The 22,746-nt window shown below is 41.4% G+C and overlaps 1 protein-coding gene across 3 annotated transcripts in view; it reads left to right on the top strand.

Annotated features, from left to right (window-relative positions):
• LOC144681687 (ERC protein 2) overlaps window positions 1-22,746 on the top strand; it is an 864,810-nt gene that overhangs the window by 749,559 nt on the left and 92,505 nt on the right. For all 3 annotated transcript variants that reach the window (XM_078543515.1, XM_078543513.1, XM_078543512.1), the window contains one exon: window positions 932-1,120. In XM_078543515.1, the coding sequence (XP_078399641.1) occupies window positions 932-1,120 (189 nt within the window). The remainder of the gene's footprint in view (window positions 1-931; window positions 1,121-22,746) is intronic.

Below are 22,746 nucleotides of genomic sequence, written 5' to 3'. Positions count from 1 at the left end.
GGATTATAAAATGTACATAAGTGGATTTGTCAAATTCAAAGCAATCATGTGCCCGTGATATTTTGTTTACAATCTCTTTTACATCTGATGTTTAAGGTAAAATGTTGTAGCTCAAACCCCTTTCCTTTCAAGAATATTTAGCATGTTTTATCCTAAATGGTATGTATGCCTTTTTCATACTCCAGCTAATTCTAAGCACTCTGACAAACTTTGATTGTTATGTTTACAAAGAAATATAGAAAAATATTGTGATATGATGTTTCCATTCTTGTCTTTGAAAATTCATAAAACAGTGTAAAGTACAAACTAAGTGCCTTTATAAGGAAACAGTTGTGAACAATTACTGGCACTCCCTTGTACCTTATTTCAAATGCCTATTGTTTATTGTGTAAAATATAGTCTTACAGTAGCTGCTGGTATAAATTGCATTTGAAGATTAATCATGTTGACCTAAGGTAGTTCTAGATTCCAGCGTAAATGTTTTGCTATTTGTTTATCATTTCTGATATAATTTATCAGTATATTACCAGGGAAATGGTGCTTTTTATAATTGAACGTAATTAAGTTTACAAAAGCTCTGTCGGTTCACTAATTGTTGCCATCATGCTTAATTACACCAATAATGTAGAAACTCTAAATTTTTTAATGTGCGACAAATGCGAACAGCCTAATTTTGCAATATTTCAGATTAGCTAAAATTTAAATTTGTGTTCCTCACATTTGTAGTTTTAAATTTGAGTGTAATAGTTAAGATGAGAAACCAACTTTATTCTGCCCTTCAATGACAACTAATCACAAAATAAATGCTTGCACAAGAGTGATGAGGAGTAATATCATATAATTGAGAAGCCCAAAATTGTTTGAGAGATGTGATGAAGAATTGTACTTCTCCTTAGTTCTCTGTTGTAATTCAATCCTGTTTTATGTTAAGATGATCCAGTCACTGTTGGAAGCATTCAACCACCGCATCAAATTAAAACTGTACATCGATCACCTGACCACACTTTGCCTGGAGCGGAATCCACAAGTCTTGGCAGGATTGCCATCATTACCAGTCAACGAGGAAGAAGAGGATGAGGTTTCCCGGGAGCGTCAGTTGCAAAGTTTGACACCTGAACAGGTAAGATATTCTAATTACATCCTTCACAGAATTGCCTTGTATGTTGTAAAATTGCTTAAGACCCTACAGCTGGGGAAAGCAAGATGTTAAAGTATTTCATTTGCTGGTAGAAATGTTAATTTTTCTTAAAATCAAGGATGACAAAGACTGATCACTGTGCTCTTCGCAATTGATTGTAAGATATAAAATCTTTATTAGCTTAAAATTTGGTCGCTTCAGAGTGAATAAGCGAGCAACGTGCGCTTGTGCTATTATGGAATATTTATCTGTGATTAACCTGAATTATTTGTAGATAAAAGAATGAGAATGGTATTTCTATTGAACTTATGGACACTGAGAATGAGAAGATGTTGGAGAATTTGTTATATAGGTATTTGACCTCTTCACCCAAGCCATGCTGAGTAGTATCAGTAAATCGCAAAGAATCCATTGAAGTACTGGACCATTGAAAATAAAGAGAGGTTTTCAGATTTTGCTGCTTCACAATAATAAAAGTTAAGCAATCTGAACATATGCACCAGTGGGTACACAAAGCAACTTTGAGCTATTAAATAGCTCATTATGTAGCTTTTAATCCAGTCACATGGGAAACTACAAACTGTAACAACAGCTCATGAAATGTGAAACTATGGGAACAGCTGAGTAACTGCAAACACATTCTGATTTTAGAAAGCTGATAATATGAAAGATAACTGTGAGAGAACCCCTCTGTTGCGGTAACATTGAAAAGTAACTGCGTTTTTTAAAAAAATGTGCGACATTCTTTTTTATGTTCTATAAAGAAGCACATTTTTTTTTAAGTGGCGTTTTTAAATAACCTTCTACATTCTCATCTGTGTTTGAGCCTTATGTACTATTTACATCAGTAGGTCAGCATCAACGAGAGATTTTGCTGCCCATGGAAAACCGACAATGTGAATAGCACACCTTTGCAACAATCCATTCACTACTGATAGCAAGGTTTCTGCTGTTGCTTTATTGGTAACAAAAGCAGAATGTGTGCTTGCAGATGGGAGCAGCTATTTTCTGTAACTGCTGACAGGCTGAGCATTTATCCTGCCCATACATGATAGTGAAATAGTTAAAGTGCTCATTGGTCTGCACAGACCTTCCCAGCCATTGCAAAAAGATGCATTTTTTAGCAATATATTAGCACATCAAAACATTTAACAACTACCTGTGTACAGTTGGAAAGCACAACTGGCTGCTATAAAACAATAATTTGTACAAAATCCAGGACCTGGAGCATTGTATTATCTTATTGCTTCCTGATGCAGCAATTGTCTTTTTTTTTCAAGTAATGCATGTAGAGAACTCAAACCCAAAAATAAAGAAATGCAGACATTATTCTGTGGTTCTGATATTTCTTGAGATTGCAATGGATTGGGTTCTTACTCAGATACATGGGCTGGGATTTGCAATTTCCTGTTGGGGCCAGAACAGGAGTGGTCACGCTTTAAAATTTCTGCTCCCAAGTGGCATGCCATTGTCCCAACACCTCTGGGAATATGCTAGAATTTTCAAAGTGAGGCTGGGCAGAAGGGAGTGGAGAACCTGCTTGCCTCCAATTAAAGGGCTGTTAAGCTCCTTAAGGAGCTTGTTAACAGGACGGGGAGGACGAGAAGGCGATTTTCAATTTGTAAATTGCCTAACCCAAATAGTCTGGTGCACATTAGTGCACAGCTGTCGAATTCAATGCAGGCAGAAGTTAGCTTTGTTATGCTGAAAAATTTCAAGACCTGGGGAATCTTGCATCAGATCGAGCACATTACCTTTCATTTGGCGATTTTGGTTGCTTTTGTTTTGTGCACATTGAGGGTGCAGGCCCTCCGAGGTGCTGCCTCCACTTTTGCAAGGCAGCAGCAGGTCCCCTCATGGCTGCCGTCTGCCTTTACCCCTCATGGGTCATGGTCTGCAGGCAGCTCCCACCTTCTGGAAACATTCAGCGCCACTAATTGGGCATTGAGCTCACTGCCGGCCCAATATGGGCATTTACTTTTGAAGATAGCATGGTTGGGTTGGGACTTGGAAATTATCCGGACATCAGATTCCCGACCCCAAATTGAAAATCAAGCCCATGGTGTCTGATATTACAGACGCAAAGGTCCAAGTTAATATTTCTTGAAGTATTTATTTGAAAACACTAACTTATTGATCTTGTGTTGAATCTGTCAACAAGAAATAATTGCATTGTTTTAACCCCTGACCTTCACAGGATATGAATCCTAGCTAGTCCGAGATAATAGAATCCATACTGTTGCCTGACACTAAGATTGACAGGTAGAGGAAACATTCCCACTGTATCCACAAAAAGTCAGGGTTCCCAATGAACAAAATTATTTTCATACACTAAAAGCCTGAAGGAATGTGCAAGGCTGTGCGAAATCCTGTTTGAATTTATTCCCTAATATTTGTCAGTTTCTTCTGGAAAGCGAAGTCAAATTCTGTTCGTAATCCATAACCAGCTCTGCCCGGTTGATAACAACCATCAGCCCGTTCCTGGGTTAATTTTAAGATTGCTGCAGAATTGTAGTATGATATAGGAATGTTCGAAAGTAAATTCAGTCCTCCTCCATCTTCAACCAAGCATTTCCAGCAATCATCCAACTTCAGAGTTGAATCAAAGGTTTAACTGAAATAAAAAACTTCTTGGTGACAATATACTGCTCTCCCACTGAAAACAGTCTTTTGACACTTCCCATCAAATGAAGGGGGTGAAAGAGCTGACCACCGAGGGAGCATCATGTAATGAAGTTTTTGTTTCAGTTAAGTCCTTGACTCGGCACTGAAATTGGAAGTGTGCTGGGCTCAACAGTTGCTTTTCCCATTTTATTTCATGTTATTTTAAGGTACCATAACGCTCTGAAAATCAGCACTGGAGCAAACTAATAACTACAATCCTTCTGTAATATGGTTTAACAGTTTGTAGATTAAAAAAATCGAATGCGTAATTTGAGCAAGTTCGAACTTTAACTTGTTACACAGTGAAATGGTAGATACATGGGGTAAAACTTCAAGTAAGAATTTTGTCAGCCTTTTATGGAGTATTCCTTCAAAAGGATAGGAATTATGGATAACGCATTGTGATTCTTTAGCGTTAAGAACAGCGTTGACTTCGAAGATTTTAATTAGGTTATAAGTAAGTAAATAATCAATTCCACAAGTTACCTTGGGCAAACATAGTTGTATGCTAACTTGCACATTACCAGACATTCAATTCATATTCACCCTCACTAAACCTGGTGCCTCTCCCCTGGACCAAAAAGCTGGCCAGCACCCCCACAGTAATTGTACAAATATTCTGCCATTAGTCAAATGGTGGTTAAATGCTGTTCTTACTCCTCACCAAAAAAAAAATGGACGCGTGCTTACCATTAAAGTACCAGAGAACAAATGACCTGCCTAGATTATCAACTGTTAGTGTCAGGGACATGTGAAAGGTGTTTCCTCATTGGTCCATGAGCTAAGAATTTGTGTATGTTTGAATGTAGCCCCTTTTTAATTTATAAGTGGTTCAATTTAATAATAACCAGCAGCAAAGCTTTAGTCTTAAACACGATAAAGGCCAGTTTATTAGCTACTGCTGTAAGCTACTTAAGTAAAAGTGATAAAGTTATTAACTAAAATACAGATACAAGGATTAAAATGCAGAGAAAGAGAAGAAGATACTTAAAGGTGAGATTTCAAATCAGTCTCTGAGGGATGCTGTTGCAGGCCAGTTGTTTCTTTCCGAAGTGAAGGAGTTGAAACTTGAGGTTTTGTTTAGCAGCTGTGATGGCTTGTGAAGTTGGAGTCAGAGTTTTCCATTGTAGGTGGACTTGTGAAGCAGAGCAGATGCTGAAAGAGTGTAAAGGCCCCTTTCCTTACTGGAGACTGCAGTTCCAACACTGGAAGATTGCCTGGTTTCTTCTCAGCAGCTCGGGGATGATTTTCTGGATACCTCATTCTGTAACTCCCGATGGCAGGGAACCCCAGCTTTCCCGTGTGACTCGTGGCTATTTAAACTGATAACTGTGTGCTGCTGTTGTCTCTCACACTACCATGCAAAATGGCTTCTTACAGCCTCCTTTATGCAATCTAAAAACACAAAATGGTAACTATCCCAAACTTTTGAATCATGCTTCCATATTAGGTTAAAGGCAAAATGCTGCGGATGCTGGAAATCTGAAACAAAAACAAAAAATGCTGGAAAAACTCAGCATCTGTGGAGAGAAAGACAGAGTTAATGTTTTGAGTCCGTATGACTCTTCTTCATATTCGAAACGTTAACTCTGTCTTTCTCGCCACAGATGCTGTCAGACCTGCTGAGTTTTTCCAGCATTTTTTGTTTTTCTTCCATATTAGGTATTGGGTTAACCCTGGCCTTAGGGGCATTGTCCCATCCATTGTCTTTTTAGCTGAGGTAATTAACCTTATAAATGCTGCATCCATTAACATGAATGGTTCCCATTCTCCCAGGTTTGGTGAGATAGGAAAGAGCTATTCACACCTCCAGGGAAGTCATTGTCAATGAGTTCCTGTTTACCCCTGTGGCGATGCACGTTGAATTTCAAATATCTTCACATATCTGGACATGTCCACCTGCAATCCACTTGGAGCCTTCTAGAAGCTTGACCACATTGCAATTGTAAAAGGCCGGATGACTTTTGGCAGCCATCTTTAAGGGTTCTTGCGTCCATTTAAAAGGAAGATTAGCATTTTTACAAAATCTATAATATCACAACAATACATTTGTGGCATTAGTGTCCTCTGCATAAGACCAAGTAATAATTTATTGAAGTGGCATTGTTTGAGTAGCTCCAGCTATGGAAGGCAGCGGCTTGATCATTACTAACCAGGATGATGAATACAGGTAATGGTTGCATTTTCACATAGTGAATGGATTATTTTCCTGCTTGCTTACTCCAACATTATTTACTTAAAAGCCTGTTCTAACCTGAAATTAAGGAGATTGGGCTGTGGTTTTTGAGTTCAAACGGCTCCATTCTGGTCATTTTATTGCTTAAATTGTATTGCATTTTTATCTCAAGTGGTAACGGAAAATAAATTAAAATGATTTCAGAATGATAACTATTTTTACAAATGCCATTTTTGTGTATCAATAGGATGGAAATTAAACTACTTGTATAAATATATTATAAAACCAATACTGTTTGTTGGACACCCAATCTTGGGAGAGTAGCATAATCCTTCATTTTACCAATGGGAGCAGTCACCACATAAACTTTGCACCCTTCCCACCAATTTCAGCCCCTTCCCTGTCTTCAGTTAATCTACACCCGTGGTTGAGTTTCCGATCCCATACCCTCTCCATTACAAAGACCTTCACCTCCAGAACGTTGCCTTTCTCCACCCTACCTAAAAGCCTTATCCATGGGGTCAATTTTACTGGGAGGTGGTGGGGGTGGTTGTGGGGAAGGAACATATTGTTTGCCCTGGTCGCAAACCAACCAACTTTTTAAAAAAAAGACTGCCCCCGCAGCGATATTACACTGTGGGAAGCCTTAAGAAGCTCTGAATGGGACTTCCTCCCTTCACTGGAAGGAGGTCCTGCCCTCGGGAGCTGCACTGCCAACCAATCAGATGCAAGGACTGAAGGAGGAACACAAAGAAGATCAATGGCGACTGAACCCAGATAAATCCTGGGCTTTTGGTGCTGGGAGGGATTGGGCACGCAAGGGAGAGAGGGATTTTGGAAGTGGAGAGGCATAAAGGGGGGGCGGGATACGATCTTAGAGGGGGTAATCCCTGATGCTCACAGGACACCTGCAAAGGAGGTGCCCACCTTCCTTCTTGCCTTTCTACCAACATTGGTGAAAAAAACAGCCTTCCCACTCTTGCCACTTTCCACTGCCCAGTGTGTTATGGCAGTCCAGGCGGATTGGGCAGTTAAGGATCACAATAGGCCTAAGGGCAAGCAGGCTGGTGGGCACCTTACCCACCCTCCCATATTTTAGGGACTGGGTTGGGGATGTGCGGGAAAGAAAGGCGCTACCCACCCGTCATATTTTCCATACCGCTCCTGCCAAAATCAGGCCCGGCGGGGCACCATAAAATCCAGCCCCATATCTTTGTCACCTCCAGACTCGACTCTTCCAACCAGCTTCTGTCCTCTGATCTCCATAAACTTCAGCTCATCCAAAATTCTAATGGTCATATTCCATCCCACACCTCGTCCCTCTTACCCTGTGCTCACTAGCCTGATGCCTCCAATTTAATATTCTCATCCTCAGATTCAAATCCTTTTAGCCTCACCCCATGTAACATCCTCCAGTCCTACAACCATCCCAGGTGACTCTGGTTCTAGGTTCCTTCTCTACCTCTTTTAGGACCTTCTTTAAAACACTTCTTTGATGGAGCCTTTGGTTATCCTATTTAATGTCTCCTTTAGCTCCATGTGGAATTTTGCCTGATTATGCCTCATCAACTTGAGATGTTTTTCTATGTTAAAGGCACCATAAAATGCAAGTTAAGAACATAAAATAAGAAATAGCAGTAGGAAGCAACCATACAGTCCCTCGAGCCTCTTTCACCATTCAACACAATCATGGCTGATCTTCTGCCTCAATTCTACTTTCCTGCCTGCTCCCCATCGTCCCGTGGGTAAGGATGTGGCATCTTTCCACTGGAGGCTGAGGAGAAGGTTGCTTCTAACATCAGAATCATGAGACCTGATACTTGTTTGAAAAGAAGGATTTTCGAGAAGCATCCTACCTCCTTGCAGGTTCTGAAGTCAGTCTCCAAGGAAATGCAGCAACTTGACAGTGTGACTCTTGAGTGTAAAGATTTTGGCTGTGGCAACATCTGGGAAGCTTTTTCTTTGTTTCAGATATTTGCTTCCCTGAAAGATCAAAAATCTATGAATCTCAGTCTTGAAGGATGGAGCATCCACAACCCTCTGGGGTAGACAATTCCAAAAGCCCTGAGACTATGCCTTAATATTTTACATTCCCCAGCCAGGGAAAATGCCTCTTTGTCTGCCCTGTCAAGCCCTGTTAGAATCTTTTAGGTTTCAATGAGATTAACTCTCATTCTTCTAAACTCCAGAGAGTATAAGCACAATTTACTCAGCCTCTCATCGTAGGAAAACCCTCTCACCCCAGGGACCAATCTAGCGAATCTTCATGCTAACAACTCCAATGCAAGTATATCATTCCTTAGGTATGGAGACCTTTAACTACACATCATACTCCATGTATGCTCTAAAGCACTATACAATGACCACAAAACTGCCTTCTTTTGTACTCCATCCACTAGCATTAAAGGACAACATGCCATTTACCTTCCTAACTGCTTGCTGCATCTGCATACTGTTTCTCTCTATTTCTTGTATGAGTACACCCACGTTTTTCTGAACATCAACATTAAAAGGTTTCAAGCCTTTTAAAAAAACAATTCTACCTTTCTATTCTAATACCAAAATGAATAATCTCATGCTACCCATATTGTATTCCATCTGCCACCTTGTTGCCCACTCACTTAATCTGTTGGTGGCCAGGATTTTCAGCCACCTGTGGTTCATGGGGTCGGGCTTGGGCACGCTTTGAAAATAGTGCTCCTGAATGGCATGTCAAAATCTTGACACCTCTGGGTGGCGCTGGAATTTTCAAAGCAAGAATGGATGAGGTTGGAATCAAGAACACACTCCAATTAACTGTCCACTAAGCTTCTTGGAAGAGTTTTTCAGAGCCAGAAAGAAATCATCAAACCTGAACAGCCTGGTGTACATAGGTGCACACCGGGCAGGCTCAACGAGAGGAACAATTACATAACGTTCTTTATGATGAAGATTTTTTGCCACGGGACTTTTGTTGTGTATTGGACCTTAAATGGCCACTTTCGTGATGAGGCTGCTGGCCCTCTGATGTGCTGCCTCCTCTCTTCTGCAAGGCAGTAGCAGGTACCATCATGTCTGCCTGTCTCCCTTAGATGCTTTTGCTCTGCAGGTAGTTCCAGGCAGAGCTCAGTGCCACTGATTGGGTGCTGAGCTCGCTGCCAGCCCAATTAGGGTATTAAAGTTTTGAAGATGGCGTCGCAGGGTCAAGACTTGAAAATTTTCCAGGCATGGGGTTCCCGGCCCCGGATTGAAAATCGAACCCTAAATTTTTTTCAGCCTCTGTCTTCAGAGCTTACATTCCCACCTAACTTTGTATCGTCAGTAAGCTTAGATATCTTGCTCTCGGTCTCATGACCGAAGCCAGTAATATCGATTGTAATCAGCTGAAGCCACTGCACTGATCCTTGTGGCGCTCAATGAGCCCCTTATCGTGGACATTAACTTTTTGTGTGGCATCTTATCAAATATCTTCTACCCCAAGAAAAAAAAAGGAAATCTGGTGGCAAAAGGGGAAAAGTAGATATTAATAATCATCCAATCTTTCCCTTAAAAGATTAATGGTTTTGTTCTCAACCCTGTAATAAAGCATTTCGTGCTCCAACAGTCTTCTGTATGAAGAGATTGCTCCTCTCCTCACTCTCTTAATGGTAGCTTTAAAGTTAAACCCTCTTGTTATTAACTATGTAACAAGAAGGAGCAGATTTTTCCTTAGTCCCTCCTTAATAATTTAAAAACTTTCCATTAAATTTCCTGCCTTTGATGCACCAGCGGAAATAGTTTCAGCATCTCAAATCTCTCCTCTTAACTATAGTTTCCTGTCCCTTGCATAATCCTGCTAAATCTACACTGGGCACTGTCAGTTTAACATCCTTTCTATAATGGGGCAACCAAAACTGCACACAGCACTGTAAACTAACCAATATTTTATACAAATTAATCATTCCATCTTGTGTTCTCTGCTCCTATCTATAAAACATAAAATTCTATTGCTCTTATGGCTTTATTTACTTGTACTTAGCGCTTAAGAGAATTATGTCTTAATACAGTGTATTTCACAACCTCGGACGTCTCAAAGCACTTCTGAAGTGTAGTCATTGATGTTATGTAGGAAACATGGCAGCCAATTTGCACACAGTAAACTCCCACAAACAGCAATGTGATAATGGCCAAATAACCTTGCTACAGACAGGGGAGGGAGGCAAAACTGAATTCCTTTATTTTTCTCGCCGTCTGTCCATTAGCAGAGGTGTTTTAATTTTTGAAATAGGCTGTGGTGTGTTTACCCAAACTGTTTTGTGAAGTCAATTTTTAAAGTGACTGGCAGCAAACTCTCTTTACGGTTAAATCAGAAGTAAAGTTTATTCACAAATTTAAACCTCGGGAATGGTCGCAACTTCATACACACACACACACACACACACGCACAAGCACAGAATAAGAGGATAAGAAAGAGGAGTTCTTACAACTATGAATAACTTAAAAGCACCACAGATATGGTTATCAGTTCACGTGATTGCTAGAGTCCGGGAAGTCAGAGACAGGCGAGGATTCCTTCACAGAGGAGCCACAGTTCAGCTAGCTGAAGCAGGGTTTTGCAGAGTTCTTTTAAAGTTGGTGGTGACGCAGCGAGATGAGGTTGGTACACAGAGACTTGATCTGCTCAGCAGATGATGGCAGGAATCTCCTGGAGAAACAGGGTTCAAGGAAGTTTAGACTTGATGCAGACTGTTGCTCAGCCTGGAACCCTGCTTTGATGTTTGCAAGCTGAAGTTTAGACAGCAGGCTGAGTTGCGAGTCTCGAAGTGTATTTTATGACTTTTCAAAGGCTAGAAGTGTATGTCATGTGATGTGGCCCATTAATGAGTCAGTTGCAGGCTAACAAACAGGTTCTGTGCCTCTGGTCAAAATCCATTGTTTACTTTAGGTGATGGTGGCATTTAGTGCCTATGCAGGTATAACGAGTTTTGATGGCTCTCCCTTTGTTATAGTTAAGGCTGGGGAGACAAGTTGTCTGCTGGTCCCTAGTTTCATTGATTGTCATGTGTCCTCACAATGAGAGGTGTGAGATTCCACAAGGATGAGGGTTACGTTTTTTGTCCTGCAACTAATGTTGGAAATTTCCAGAAACTGCAGCCAACTTGTGAATTATATGACCTGTACCAGCCATCTTTTGGTTCAGCAAAGCCAACTTTTATAATAAGCAAAAAGATAAGGTTTGATTTAACAGTTTATGATCTCTTTCATGTCTTAGGGACATGACAATCTGTTTTTGTGAAGCCGATTGAGGATAAATAGTGGCGAGAACACTGGTGATAACTCTCGTGCTCTTTTCCAAATAGAGCCACCTTTTTATAAAAACAAAAAGCTAAAAGCTACTGCGGATGCTGGAAATCCAAAACAAAAACAGAATTACCTGGAAAAACTCAGCAAGTCTGGCAGCATCGGCGGAGAAGAAATCAGTTAACGTTTCAAGCCTTCATGGCCCTTCGGCAGAACTGGAGCATAGTTAGAAGAAAGGAGAAATATAAATTGGTTTAAGGTGGGGCGGGGGACGGGAAGAGAGACACATTGAGGGTGTGGTGTGATGATTGTGGAGATGAGCAGATAATCAAAAGATGTCACAGACAAAAGGGTCAAAGAGGTGTTGAAGGTGGTGGTCTTTGTCTGAGAAAAGTGCTAATTAAGAATGGAAGACAGGATATTCAAAGTACAGCTCTAGTGGGGGTGGGGTGGAAAGACTAGAGGTTTTAGTTTTAGATTTAAAAATGATGGAAATAGGTGGGGAAAGAAGAATCTATATAAATTATTGAAAAAAAAGAGCGGGGGGGTGGGAAAAGAAACGGGGTGGGGATGGGGGGAGGGGGAGTTTAAGATCTAAAGTTGTTGAATTCAATATTCAGCCCAGAGGGCTGTAAAGTGCCTAGTCGGAAGATGAGGTGCTGTTCCTCCAGTTTGCGTTGGGCTTCACTGGAACAATGCAGCAAGCCAAGGACAGACATGTTGGCAAGAGAACAGGGTGGAGTGTTAAAATGGCAAGCGACAGGGAGGTTTGGGTCTTTCTTGCGGACAGACCGCAGGTGTTCTGCAAAATGGTCGCCCAGTTTGCGTTTGGTCTCTCCAATGTAGAGGAGACCGCATTGGGAGCAACGAATGCAGTAGACTAAGTTAGGGGAAATGCAAGTGAAATGCTGCTTCACTTGAAAGGAGTGTTTGGGCCCTTGGACGGTGAGGAGAGAGGAAGTGAAGGGGCAGGTGTTGCATCTTCTGCGTGGGCATGGAGAGGTGCCATAAGTGGGGGTTGAGGAGTAGGGGGTGATGGAGGAGTGGACCAGGGTGTCCCGGAGGGAACGATCCCTGAGGGACACCCTGGTCCACTCCTCCATCACCCCCTACTCCTCAACCCCCACTTATGGCACCTCCCCATGCCCACGCAGAAGATGCAACACCTGCCCCTTCACTTCCTCTCTCCTCACCGTCCAAGGGCCCAAACACTCCTTTCAAGTGAAGCAGCATTTCACTTGCATTTCCCCTAACTTAGTCTACTGCATTCGTTGCTCCCAATGCGGTCTCCTCTACATTGGAGAGACCAAACGCAAACTGGGCGACCGTTTTGCGGAACACCTGCGGTCTGTCCGCAAGAAAGACCCAAACCTCCCTGTCGCTTGCCATTTTAACACTCCACCCTGTTCTCTTGCCAACATGTCTGTCCTTGGCTTGCTGCATTGTTCCAGTGAAGCCCAACGCAAACTGGAGGAACAGCACCTCATCTTCCGACTAGGCACTTTACAGCCCTCTGGGCTGAATATTGAATTCAACAACTTTAGATCTTAAACTCCCCCTCCCCCCATCCCCACCCCGTTTCTTTTCCCACCCCCCCGCTCTTTTTTTTCAATAATTTATATAGATTCTTCTTTCCCCACCTATTTCCATCATTTTTAAATCTAAAACTAAAACCTCTAGTCTTTCCACCCCACCCCCACTAGAGCTGTACTTTGAATATCCTGTCTTCCATTCTTAATTAGCACTTTTCTCAGACAAAGACCACCACCTTCAACACCTCTTTGACCCTTTTGTCTGTGACATCTTTTGATTAACTGCTCATCTCCACAATCATCACACCACACCCTCAATGTGTCTCTCTTCCCCCCCCCCCCCCCCCCCCCCCCACCTTAAACCAATTTATATTTCTCCTTTCTTCTAACTATGCTCCAGTTCTGCCGAAGGGCCATGAAGGCTCGAAACGTTAACTGATTTCTTCTCCGCCGATGCTGCCACCTTTTTATGACCACTTTAGAGAGCAGACAGGAATTCGCATTAACGTCTCATTTGAAAGATAGCACCTCCCTCAGTGTTGCACTGGAGTGTCAGCTGAGATTTCTGTACGTAAGTCTCTGAAGTAGGGCTTGAACCCACAGTCTTCAGATTCAAAGGTGAGTTAAGCCACCAAGCTGATACTAATTCCTATGTTTCTCTGTTCATTCACATCCTTCAGTGCCTTTCCATTTATTGTATATACCTACAATTCTTGTTTTCTCACAAAAAAGAATCACCTCAAACTTTCCATTAAATTTGGGGGAAATGGTGGTGTGGTAAATTCACTGGACTAGTAATCCAGAGGCCCAGGCTAATGCTCTGGGACATGGGTTCAAATCCCACCATAGCAGCTGGTGGAACTTGAATTCAATTAATTAATAAGTAAATAATGGTGGCCATGAAACTATCATCGATTGTTGTAAAACCCAACTTGTTCACTGATGCCCTTTAGGGGAGGAAATCTGCCATCTTTACCTGGTCCAGCCTACATGTAACTCCAGACCCACAGGAATGTGGTTGACTCTTAACTGCCCTCTGAAATGGCCTAGCAAGCCACTCAGTTAAAGGGCAATTAAGGATGGGCAACAAATGCTGGCCTTACAAGTGACATCCACATCCCATGAAAAACCTTTTAAAAATCTATCATCTGCTTGGCCATCCCATTAGCCTGCATGCCCCAAAATTACTTTATAGTCCTTGTCACTGTTGCACTAATGAGCATTTCGGTTATCACCAACAAATTTTAAGATTGTGTTCCCTATAGCCAAGTACAAATCATCTTTGTATACAGAGTCCAAAAGTGGATTGAAGCACTAATCTGGGGTTCAGTGTTTACAATCTTTCTCCAACTTGAACTCCACCAATTTTGCCTATTTGCTTCCCCTCTATAAGACTACCTTTTACCCATAGTGCAAATTTCTTATTGTAACACACACCTGAATTTATTGAATGCCTGTTGAAAATGCCTGTACATGAAAGGGATTTCCTCGCTGTTTTTCCATTTCATAATCAGGGCGAGTAAAATTTTGTGAAAGCAAATTTGAGCAGAGGTAATTTCTGCCAGATTTCCCTCATTAGCTTACTTCTGTCATCTTCCCCTGAACCAGCCAAGTGCTCTCATTTAAATATATAGTAATGAAGGTCAATGGCTTTTGCATTCTCAAAGCACTCAGGATAACGCAGGCTGAGATTTATCTGACACACCAGTTGCCAGGATCAGCTGAGACATGCAGCAATAAGCTTGAAGAGTCTAGAGAATCTGATTAGTGATTTCTAGCACTAAAAACATGTTTCAGAATGATTTTTGGTATTCTACCTTTACAGACCTGAAAATTGTTTCCCACCGCATATGACGGCACTGCCAAATTCCCCCAAATCTCTGTCCATATGAAAGTTTTTCTGGAGCAAGTATGGCATTCCCTATAAGCATACCCTTGTATGCAATTATCATGGAAGAGGAGGATCAGAAATACAAAGGAGAACAGGCAGCGTTAAAGTGCAAGAATCCAAAATCAAGTCTCTCCGTCCACCCCCACCAACCCCCCATAACCAGAATTCATTATGAATGGTTGGATGTACAAGTACTCCTCTTTTAAAATGTTGAAGAATGTGCTGGTGCCCAAAGTGAGCAGGGAAAGAAAAGTAGAGCCATCCGGTGTGTTACCTTGCCTCCCCTGGTGAGGTTATTGAAGTTGTTCTGCTTTGGTTGTGTCAGCCTCACAGGCTAACATCCATAGTTCTTGTGGCATTGGCCTGCTGCTCTGAGGGTGAGACAATCAGTGCTTTATCCAGGTGGCAAATTTACTGGCACAATACCAGATGGTCTGTGTCTTCTTATTATCTCCAGAAGTGTTTGGATATACAACTCTGTAAAATACTGGATGGTATGCCCATGCCCTGCTGCCATATTTAGCTGATTGTTCCAATGTTCCTGCTATTCTTCAAAATATCAGTCGAGTGATGAGGCATGTAGTGAAATTTTCTGAGAGTCAGGTGACTGAGCCAAGTATTGCACCATCATACCTGCTGCTGACATGTTCAGACAGAAATGAATTTTAAAAGGCTTCACTTTAATTTCCATGCAGATTACACCAATTCTACACAAGATTTATGCCAATCACAACTCTAATGAAAGTGCAAATGAGTTAACTCCGTTCACCCCTACATCAATTACATTCCTTTTATCTGTCTAATTTGTCACGTCTTCAGAAAAATTAAATTTGCCTTGCCTTTCAAAATTCCATGTGGACCATCCTTGCTTTTGAACTGCTTATTGATTTTATCTCGAATAATACGCTTTAATAGTTTTCCCACAATTCACGTTAGACTAACTAGTTGATAGTTTCTCAGTTTATTTTTCTCTCCCTTTTTAAACAACTCTACTCTACAATGCTATGACACAATTTTCCTATTTACGATGATAAATTTAGCCAGTGCCTTTGTTGTCTTCTCTCTGACATAACAGTCTCAGGTACAGTCCATTAGGGCCTGGTGACCTCTCCACCTGAGTTCTGCTTTTCTTTAAACTGATTGATTTACTTTCCACTGTTAACCCTACTAATTGTGCCATATTATCCTCCAGTACATTTTTGTTCTTGCCTCCACCATCATTTGTAAAAGCCAAAGCAAAATATTTATTTAATATCCCTGTCATATCTTCATCCTGTAGATTAAACTCCTTCCTTCATTCCTGAGTGGTCCAACTGTCCCTTTCAATTTTCTTTTATGTTTTACAATCTTATAAAAATCATTACTATTTACTCATTTTTTTCTTACTTCCTTTTAACACATTTAATCTTCTCTCTACCCCTATCTCTATACCTCATAATTATATTTAGTATTGTTAGCCATAACTATCACATGCCTTCTTTTTAAGCCTGATTTTAATCTCTATTACTCCTGAAACCCTAAATTTTAATGCAGCCCCTATTCACCTTAAAGGAATATATTTATTCTAACAGTAGCAGTAAGACAAAGAGCACAGATTCAAACAGATGAAGGGCAAAGTTAGTATTGACATCAGAAAGCTCTTCACAGAAAACGAACAGTGGATGCAATGGATTTCTAAGTCATGTAGTAGAGGCAATGACCTTGCAATCATGTAAGAAACATTTAGATAATGTTATGACAGGGTGTTACAATCTCTGTAAAGACCGAAAACTTTTAAAAAGAAATTCGAACTTCCGGTTAACAGCTGAAAGAATGAACATGTTAAGATCTCAAGTTTTAAAACTTCTACCGTAACACATGACTTGGAAAAAACTGTTGACTAAACACTATTTTCTTTTTTAGGCAACTTGTATTTTAAACTACAGAAAGTGGCATTCCCCTTGTATACTTATTACCTATAGCACTTTTCATGGTATCACGGGCCTTTTAACTAGCAGACCACAGTTGCTCCCAGCTTCTAGTGGGTTTCTGTATCCCTGCTTTACTGAGTAGTAACTTTGCGTAACCATCTCTAGGCACTTTACTTGGCTTTCGGATACATTCTTAAATCCCCCGTCAGCACTATTCCGATGATTATTCTTCCCCCGACATTCCAGAACAAATCTCCCGGAATCCATAAAAGGCTACAGGGTGTGTCCCTTTGACTAGCGACCATCTCCCTCCCACATCTGACTATAGTAGCTCGCAAAGCCAAAGCAGCCTTTTCTCTCTGCTAACCGCACAGAACGTCTGCTGTCTGCCTGTGATAATCATTGATTTGTAGGGAAGCCTGTAGCCTGATCTCAAAAAATTGCTTCCTCTGCCCTCTTCCCTGTGGCAACATGAAACACGTTAACCTTGCATTCAGGTAGAAATGATAATTAGCTATTTTGACCCCAATACCCCTTTCATCTTGAAAGTAAAGTGACAGTTCACAGCACAACTGTTTACAACCCAATACCTGTAACACCTTTCTGGAACTTTGAGATGCTCAGAGTCTACTCATTGCAAACTCAGAGACTGTTGCTATTGTCTTTAAGCGTAAATACCTTGCATCATCTTCACAGTAAAACAATCTAAGTCTTCTTTTGATCTCTAACAAAACTACCCAGGCTTACTGTCAGGCAGACTTCAGAACAGGTTTTATGACCCCCTTCATTTATTGTAAATTTAAAGTTGTAGTCCCAAAATATAATAATCTTGTAATTGTAATAACAGGTCTATGTCTTTTCTGGGCATGAACTAAAATGGGCGAAGTAGCCTCTCCTATTCCCGTTTATCTTGTCCATGTTTATGTGACCCTAGTGGGAAGGATGATTGTGCCTCCAAATTCATCTGTATTGTTGGTTCCCATTATACACAACCTTAAGAATATAACCTGCAACATTGTTTTCGAGTTAGCATTGTAACTACTTTACCATAGTATCATTGTTTATATCAGTAATAAGTTCAAAATTGCAAAGGTCTATCCTTGCCCCCCTCCTCTTTCTCATACTGCCCCTTGACAATAACATCTGAAAGCACAGCATTGGTTTTCTGTGAAATTATCAGATTGCTTATCCAACATCCAGTACTGGCTGAGCAGAAATTTCCTTAGTTAAATATTGGTAAGACTGAAGCTATTGTTTCCTGTCCCCACTCCAACCTCCATTCCTTGGCTACTGACTCCATCCCACTCTCTGTCACTAGCCTGAGATTAAACTAGTCTGTATGCCACCTTGGTGTCACATTTGACCCCAAGATGAGCTTCCGACCTCATATTCATACCATCACTAAGACCAGCTATTTATACCTCTGTAACATTGTCCAACTTTGCCCCGTCTCAGCTCATCTACTGTTGAAACCCTCATTCATGCTTTTGTTAACTCCAGACTTCACTATTCCAATGCACTCCTGGCTGGTCTCCTACATTCTACTCTTCATAAACCTGAGGTCATCCAAAACTCTGCTCCCCTTGTCTTAGGTGAACCTTACTTGATTCAAGTTATCAACCCTGTGATTGCTGAACTACACTGGCCAGTTCAAGCAACGCCTTGATTTTAAAATTCGCATCCTTGTTTTTAAATCCTTCCATGGGCTCACCCTCCCCTATGTTTGTAATCTGTGCCAGCCCTACAAGTCTCCAAGACATCTGCACTCCTCTAATCCTGCCTTCTTGAGATCACTGATTTTAATTATTCCACCACTGGTGGCAGCATCTTCAGTTCCCTAGGCCCTAAGTTCTGGAACACCCTCCATGCTCCTCTTGGCCTCTTTACAGATTTTCTCTCTCATTTTTTCCTGTGTTGGGCAGAATGAACTTTGTTATGTGCACCAATATCAAAGTGATGTGCAGATGTGCTCCACCAGTAGAGGCAAAAAAAAACTATTTGTAATATATTAATTATCTGACCTATGTGTAACTCCGGACACACAGCAATGTGGTTAACTCTTAACTGCCTTCTGAAACGGTCTAGCAAGCCACTCACTTGTCAAGAAGGCGGCTGACCACCACCTTCTCAAGAGCAATTAGGGATGAACAATAAATGCTGGCTTTACCAGCAATGCCCACATCCCATGAATAGAGAAAAGTACTGAATTGTCTTTGGGACATCCTGAGGTTATGAAAGGTACTACATATGCCATAGAACGGTTACAGCGCAGAAGGAAGCCATTCATCCTGTCATTTCCGTGCTGGCTCTCTGCGAGAGCAGCTCAGCTAATCCTACTCTCCTGCCTTTTCCCCGTGGTCCTGGGCCTGAATCTGCTGGTCTGCGTGCGGGGGCGTAAGATGACGCGGATTCACGTTGGGCGTGCGTCCCGATGTCACCCCGTGTCATTCCGATCTTCAGTTCGGCGGGCACGCACCGGAGTCGGCTGCGCGCCCGCCGAACTGTCAAAGGCCTATTAAGGCCATTAAATGACCAATTGAAACAATTAACAGGGCTGCCCGTCCAACCTTAAGGCTGGTGGGAGGCAAGGAGCCCAGGCGGCCTTCACATTTATCATGAAACCTCATCCACAGGCGGGATGAGGTTTCATGAAGGCCTTATAAATTAAATAAAGATTTTTATTGAAATACATAAACATGTCCCAGCTCATGTGAAGATAATTTTTTTCTCTCTTTATTTCAAAGTTTAAATACGGAATTAATCTCCTTGAGGCAGTTCTGTGCCTTGGAGATTTCTGCGCTCTTTCGCATGCCCTGACTCTCCCTCCTCCCCCCGCCCACACAGGTAGCACTGAGCGCTTCCGGGTGCGCATCACACTGGGCGGGCCTAAATTGGTCCACCCACATAAAATGGTGGCGTGCAGCTGATGGCGGGCAGCGATCGGCTGCGCGCCTGCCCGCTCCCGCCCAGCCCACACGATGGGCAGAAAATTCTCCCCCTACAGTTTTTTTCTCTTCAGATAATGATCCAATTCACTTTTGAAAACCACGATTAAATCTGCTTCCACCACACTCTCAGGCAGTACATTCCAGATCCTAATCACTCACTGCATAAAAGTTTTTTCCGCATGCTACCGTTGGTACTTTGGCCAATCAACTTAAATCAGTGTTTTCTGATTCTCAGTCCTTCCGCCAATGGGAACAATTTCACTGTATCTACTCTGTCCTGACGAGTAAATTGTTCCTGTACCCTCTCTACTGCCTACGTACAGTCTAATTTGCAGTGGAACGCCTGTTATCGACTTGTCAGGATTCTTGCAGGTCGTAGCATTGTGTGTTGCAGCATTGTGTGATACTAGCCTGCACTGCTAGTATTCCTTATGTAATTCACATTTCAGCTTCTCATATTGAGTAGAACGTTGTTTCTTGTTGAGGGGGTTGTTTATTGTTGTGCCTTATGTTTGAAGAGTAATTGCTAAAGAGTCTTGATTATTTTCAATTGAGGAGAAGGATGTCTCATATAGCTGACTTAAAATAATGGAATGACGTTTACCTTCCACCGACTCCCCGTACCCCCACCCCACCCCGTAAAGAAAACAAAATTAAAGTGCAATCAGAAGAGAAAATGTCTCATTCATTTTGACAACTCTCACTTGATGAAGCTTATTGTCTTCGATTGTCAGGCATAAGAAGTAACAAGTAAATAAATAGATAGTATTTTCTGGCAACCATTTGATTCTGTACTGAATGCCTGAGAGAGCTGAAACAATATGTGGAAAAAAAACATAGATGTATCTTCTGGGTTTTATTGTTTCTGTTGGGTTCATTACACAGAGCTTGAAGTTGTTACTCTTGAATGAAGCCATTTGTTTTTGTAAAAAAAAAGTTAAGCTTTACTCGCTGAAAACCACTCAACTGTGAAGAAGGTAGCACAACGAAAGCAAACCAGGAAAACCGTAACGCTGTCACTAGCCTGGGCCGGGTTGTCTGATCTCAGCCACTGCAGTTAGCTGGGAATATAACTATATTCATAGAGTAGAGAGAAGGAAAGTCAACCAAAGTCTCCATTCGTGATTGGTATAGAAACAGGATTAGGCTGATCTGAGCACTCCTGAATCGCAGGTCCCAACACCTTCATTCAGTTCAAGCCTGCCCCCACTCTCCTCACAGGCTGACTGACACTGGGGCATTTTCCTGAACCTCCCCATGCCACAACCCTTGACCTGTGAATCTGGAGCACTCTCACCTTCTTAAACTCAGTCTATCGTGGGTCTTTGAGACTTTGTCCAGCTTTCACTTCAGGACATATCTGCTCTCCCCTCAAACTTGCTGCTTGTCCAGTCAAAGCTATACTACTTCACGCTTTTCCATCCTCTCCAATCAGATACCTCGCTCCCACGCTTGAAGCTCCTCCAATCGCAGCTGCATTTATCCTGCTCTTTCCAGTTGCTTGAGTTTTTGCACTTGGGACTCAACTTTCAGCCCCCGCGCACGCACCTTAGAGGGACCAGAGCCCCCTCCCTCACTTTCCTCCTTTTAAGCAACTCCATAAAACCTACCTCATTAACCAAATTTTGGTCATTTGACCTAATATCTCTTATGTGCCAAACTTTGTTTTATAATGCCCCTATGAAGCTCCTTAGGATATTTTATTATTTTAAAGGCACTTTATAAATATAAGTTGTTGTGTTAATACATGGACAAACCTAAAAGAATCAGCTGTTGAACAATGTAATACAGTGTTGAGTATAGGGCTTTAAGAGACCACACAAAAAGAAAACTGTATTAAACTGAGGATTTTAAAAAAGAATAAATGAGCTAGGATGAGAGATTTCAACAAGAGGTGAAGATGGTAAATATATTACATGGCCAAGTTAAATTTGTTTAGCCTAAAGCGAAATGTCATGAAAAGTAAAATAGTTTCCGTTTAATTCCTCTGTTTTCTTGCCTAAAGAACCACAGTTGTATTTGTGTTGTCTTTGCTATTATTAAAACAGGATTATTGCCCTCATACTTTCAATGAACCAAGGTAGTTGACCTCGAGTATCATTAAACCAAACATTCATAAATACACTGGGAATATTGGCTGCTGATTATCCATGACCATGCAGTAGATTTCTCTCCTGTTTTGACCAGTAATTGAGCCTGGGGGTATACTCGAACAGTGACTGCATTAGTTTCTGGCAGAGGTAGAAAAATTATTTCTCCCTCTTGGTTTCAAGTTGCCTCTTGTGTACAATAATGCTTGTTATAACACCCTCTGCACACTCTTTCAGTTCACTTGAGGCAATATTCTTTTATTTATGACATTTTTCTACTGTGAAACAGATACTAAATTAAGCATTGAAGCTGAGTTGAGAATTTGTAGATCACTGAACTAGATTTGAAAGCCATCCATGGTATCCTGGAAGGAATGCTGTTGCATGAAATAGTGCGCAAGTTATTAAATCCCTTGTTTGTCTGTGCTAATTGATGGAGAAGATTGCATAGAATTGTGCATGTTTAGTTCTGCTGATGTTTAACATATTTGTTGAATCCTTCACTAAAAGTAAAACTAAAATCGACTAACTAAATGTTCTGTGACTGCACATCTCACCAGCTGAATGAATTGATGCAGTAAGATATCTTAATGGATGAAGGTTTATGTGATTATATATTGTTCAAGCCCTCCCCGTGAGCGAGAAAAATATGCAATTTCCCTATTGAATAATCTCATGCAAAATGTGTTCATAGAATAGCGGAAGAAACCCGGAAGTATTGTATACTATGAGGAGGACAGTGATAGACTTGAAGAGCACATAGACAAGCTGGTGGAATGGGCTGACACATGTCAGATGAAATTTAATGCAGAGAAATGTGAAGTCATACATTTGGTAGGAAGAACAAGGGGAGGCAATATAAACTAAATGGTACAATTCTAAAGGAATCTCAAGGGGCTGCAGATACAGGGAGACCTATATGCACAAATCATTGAAGATGACAGGGCAGGCTGAGAAACTGCTTAAAAAGGCATATGGGATCCTGAGCTTTATAAGTAGGGGCATAGACGGAAGGTTGTAATGATGAACCTTCATAAAGCACTGTTCCAGCCTTAACTGAGTATTGTTCACTAATGTCCTTTAGGGAAGGAAATCTGTCACCCTTACCTGGTCTGGCCTACATGTGACTCCAGACTCC

The sequence above is a fragment of the Cetorhinus maximus genome, chromosome 6 (assembly GCF_964194155.1).
Source record: "Cetorhinus maximus chromosome 6, sCetMax3.hap1.1, whole genome shotgun sequence".
Lineage (NCBI taxonomy): Eukaryota > Metazoa > Chordata > Chondrichthyes > Lamniformes > Cetorhinidae > Cetorhinus > Cetorhinus maximus.
Note: the sequence above shows the minus strand (reverse complement) of the source record. Positions and strands in the feature narration are given on the sequence as shown.